General features: G+C 55.1%; 1 protein-coding gene across 1 annotated transcript; it reads right to left on the bottom strand.

Moving 5' to 3' along the window:
• Window positions 1-83: 83 nt before the first annotated feature.
• On the bottom strand, window positions 84-3,883 carry ARMC7 (armadillo repeat containing 7). The gene is made up of 4 exons (XM_078607891.1): window positions 3,556-3,883; window positions 2,303-2,446; window positions 1,612-1,898; window positions 84-728 (listed from the first exon to the last, which is right to left on the bottom strand). The coding sequence occupies exons 1-4, from the start codon at window positions 3,671-3,673 to the stop codon at window positions 627-629; spliced, it is 651 nt and encodes a 216-aa protein (XP_078464017.1). The 5' UTR covers window positions 3,674-3,883; the 3' UTR covers window positions 84-626.
• Between the last annotated feature and the right edge of the window lie 506 nt (window positions 3,884-4,389).

Raw genomic sequence — 4,389 nt, 5'->3', positions numbered from 1 at the left:
GCAGCGGCAGCGGATTCTCTGTCTCGAACGCGGCGCGGGATGAGATCGCGGGGCGAAAAGAAAATTACGCCCCCAAAAACAACTTGTTTAAAAAAAAGTTTTATTTACAATCGCTTCATGAACCACAACTCTGCACCCCGGTATGGCTGAGCAGAGGTTGTCTACGCCGCGCGTGGCTGCCTGTGGAGGCAGCAGGAGCGAGGGTTGGTGGATCGCAGTACAGATGCCGCGAAACTCCCTTCCCGTGGGGGTCGAGGAGGTGCCGCCGTACCCATGGCTCGCTCAAGAGAAGGCAGTACAGCAAGCGTGGCTTCATCTTCACGTGTCCCACCTGTATGGGATAGAGTGTTGCCCCACCTTGCACGTGCGGGTTTTCTCCAGGTGTTCTCCGGTTTTCCCCTTTCGTGCATAAGCACTCGTGAATGCGCGTGCGGCTCCGTGTTTGAGGATTGTGCAACGTTGTACGATGTAGTTACGGACGCTAGAGAAACACTCAACATTCTTGTTGCTGAACAGGAAGCACCAAACCCAGAGTGTCCATGGCCCTGGGCTGTCCCGGTGCGATCCCCAGAAAAGACATTGGCCTGGGTTAGTGGAGCCCAGTCCCACCTCCCTTCTCCCTCCCCTCAGGGTCCCCTGCCCGGACTAAGGTCTGTGGTTGGGGGTGGCCCTGGGGGCAGGGGGATCCCCACGGTGGATTGGCTCTCAGTCTTGTGTGCCTCCTCCACCTGCCCACACACACAAAGACAAAGACTGCCCATGTAGCCTTACACAGACTGTTTGGGGCAACTGCTATTTGCAAGCACCTATTAGAGCAAGCATGGCACATGAGTGTCCGTGGTCATGACCACGCCCGGCTGTCTTCGTCTCCCCAGTGGTGATGTTACACGTCACACCAGATGTTCGTTTCAGGCTTAGTCGACCGAGGGGAGGCACAAGACGGTTTCAGATATTCGTCACCGATGTTGGCCTTAAGCGGGAATCCAACTCTAGTTTCTGGGTTTGTAGTGCCGTGAGCTAGCCATTACACTACCGCTCTGCACCAGCTCAGACACTTACGTACACATGCACATACACCAACAAGTACAATAACCACCCACAAGAACCACAATTCGCTACTGTGCGGATGACATCACCATGGTGCTTGTGCCAGGCTAGGTGCACCTTGAGGTCACATTAAGTGCCGAAGGTGTGCTGCCAGGTCACGGAACAGACCCAAGTGCCACGGGTTGGCTGAGACAACTGACAGATTCACCACCTGTGCTCACTACTGCGCCTAGCGCTCCGCTCGTTGTTGTCAGCGTCACTCCTCTACCCTCCACTGATGTTGGGAGGGCGACTGCCTCCAACTGCCCAGTAGTATCCTTCACGAGCCTCCTCCACGGAGGTCGATCTTGACTCCGCTGGTCCCGCCCACACAAAGACGAAGAGCCCCCATGTCGCCGCACAGACAATGTAACGACAACAACCGCCGTTCACGACTAAGTGGCGGTGACATCACCACTGCGCTTGTGCCATGCTAGGTGTCAAAAGGCCCGCTGGCAGGAGGTCATGACTGACTGAGATGACCGAGATGACCGGCAGACGATGTAGGCGCACGCATGCACTCGCCTGCGCGGGGCTGCAGCAGTCCTGGAGGAAGAGGGTTGCGAGCGTGCGGAGGCGGGCGCTCTCCGCCTGCTGCAGGCGCAGCATGCACTGCACCACGGGGAGCGCCGCCCACGGCCCGCGCTGCTGCCGCTGGTGCCGATGCTGGCGCAGCAGCACGAGCGCGGTGATGGCCGAGAGCACCGTCTCCTCGCTCGCGCGCGACAGGCAACGCACCGCCGCCTCCACGCCCCCCGCCGCCTCGATGGCGTCCCGGCAGCGCGGGTCTGCGGACAGGTTACACAGGCCTCCTGCGCGGGCGGGGGGGGGGGTCACAAGAGTCGTGTGGGGATAGGGGGCATGGGGGTGGAGGTTGGTTGTGGTGCCGGGAGGTTATTGGCGTTGTGGTTTGTGGCTGAGTGTGAGTTAAGTTAGCGGGCGTTTGACACTTAACGTGGCCTCAAGGTGCACATGGCCTGGCACAAGCGTCGTGGTGACGTCACCGCCACTTAGTGGCGAATGGCGGCTGTTGTTGTTGTGTAGTTAGGTGCTGTTAAGTGTTAGTGGTTGTGGTTGAGTGTTAGCGTGGTTGTGGTTGAGTGTTAAGAGGGAGTGGGGTTGAGTGCGAGTGTAGTTGTGCGACTATGTTTAGTGGATGCGTGTTATTAGTGTCAGTTCAACGGTCGCGGTCGAGTGGTTGTGTCTCTCCACCCACCCATGCCGAACTCCGCCGTTCTCTCTCTGCTGCTGGTGGCTGCATCGCTGAAGAGCGCGGGGACCTGCAGCGCCAGCAGGAAGGGGGCCTGGGTCGGGTCCGACGCGAAGTTCGCCAAGTTCGCCAGCACCTGGTCACACGCGCCTGCAGCAGGGGTCGGCCAAGGGTCAATACAGGGTCAAGGGGTTAGTGGTGCTGGGGCTTATTGATGTCAGGGTTTGTGGAGGTCATGGCGGCCTGGAAGGGGGGGGGGGTTAAGGCTATTGGGGGTCAAGGTTCACTGCCAGTTTTGGAGGTTACAAGCACGCCGAGAGGCTCATGTGACATACTTAATGGTCACGTGATGTGGTTAATGGGTCACGGGGTGTAAAACTATGACTAACTATTTTTTTATTTTACCAGGTAAGGCCCACTGAGCTGTACAGTTCTGTTTTCAGAAGCGACCTGACCACAAATCGTGGCCAGCGAGACGCGAACGTTGATTTTTTACTCATTTATCGCTGGGGAATAGTATTGCCCTTCTGTGTGGCTACCGTAGGGGAGACCCTATTTAAGTTAACAGGCGACGTTTCGGGCAATGGCCCTTGCAAAGGTGGCACTGCATCTGCTGACGTCGCCTATACAGTATACTGTACACAACGTACACTGTACGTATAAAGTCTATTTTGTATATACAGTGCGGACAGTGCATACACTGTATATAGCACAAACACGGCGCTGTATACAGTACACACTGTATAGACTGCGTGCGTACAGTACATAAAGTGCGCACGCGGTTGTATATGCAGAATGTATGCACCTTAAAAACACTGTACAGTACGTATACAGTGTGTGCCGTGTGTATAGTGTACAGTGCGTGTACAGTGTGTGTACAGTTTGCACGATGTGTGTACGGTTTGTGTACAGTACGTATACGGTGTGTGTACAGTGTGTGCGTTGTGTGTGTACAGTGTGTTGTGCGTATCGTGTGTGTGCAGTGTATGTGTACGGTGTGTGTACAGTGTGTATTCAGCAGAGGTGGGACAAAGTCATTGTTATGCAAGTCCAAGTCGAGTCGCAAGTCATCAAATTCATGACTCGAGTCTGACTCGAGTCCAAGTCACATGACTCGAGTCCACACCTCTGGTATTCAGTGTGTGTACAGTGTGAGTACAGTGTGAGTACAGTGTGTGTGCGGTGTGTATACAGTGTGTTTATCCCGCGTCACGTGAGGGGCACGCGCGGCGTGTGTGTGTAGGGATGGGGCACTGCACCCTCGTCAGTCGACTCCTGGTACTCGCACACGAGCGCCTGCAGGAAGGAGAGACGCTCCGGGCCGCAGGGGTCGCTACGCTTCCTGCCGCCACCGCTCACGTCCCAGGAGCCCTGCATCGTCCACCCCCTCGAGTCGTCCCCCTCGAGTCGTCCTCCCCACGCCCGCGGGGTCCCCTCGGTGACCCCCTCACAAACCCCCGGGGCTCCCTGCGCCACCGAACAGCGTCGCACGTGACCGGCTTCCAGCCAATCGCGACGTGGTTAGCTGCGTCGTTTCTAACCAATGGGGGAGCTCGATGTGTCGGGAGTCGTCATGGCAACCGTCGCCAATGAGAAGCGAGTCACAAATGTACAAAGATCGACAGTTTAACACGTGTAGGCTTTCGCGACCAATATTATTCATAATCAACGTTTTTGGGTTTAGATCGCGTTATTTATAAATGTGTCGTAACCCTCCACCACATACTTTGACAGTGGCAAAAATGTGTAACTTTAAAGTTATATTTGTAAAAAATTTGGTTTACCTTTGGGGCCGTCCATAAATGACGTCACGCACCTAGGGGGGGGGGGTTGAGAAATGTGACGTCACATCAAAATGCGCAACTTTAAATACAGTATACACAACACGTTCTACTTAATTAAATAGACGTTTTAATAAATGTTTTCTCCTACAACATCAGAGTGCAGCGCCACATTAAATACGCACTACAATGACAATAGTTTAAAGCGATTTGAAGCATGTTTTATTTGGGGGGGGGGGCAGAGCTTTGTGACGTCATATTTGAGGGGGGGGGTCTGACTTTTTGTGACGTCGTGTGACGAGGGGGGGTCAA

The sequence above is a fragment of the Lampetra planeri genome, chromosome 28, assembly GCF_965212315.1.
Source record: "Lampetra planeri chromosome 28, kcLamPlan1.2.h2, whole genome shotgun sequence".
Taxonomy (NCBI): domain Eukaryota; kingdom Metazoa; phylum Chordata; class Hyperoartia; order Petromyzontiformes; family Petromyzontidae; genus Lampetra; species Lampetra planeri.
Note: the sequence above shows the minus strand (reverse complement) of the source record. Positions and strands in the feature narration are given on the sequence as shown.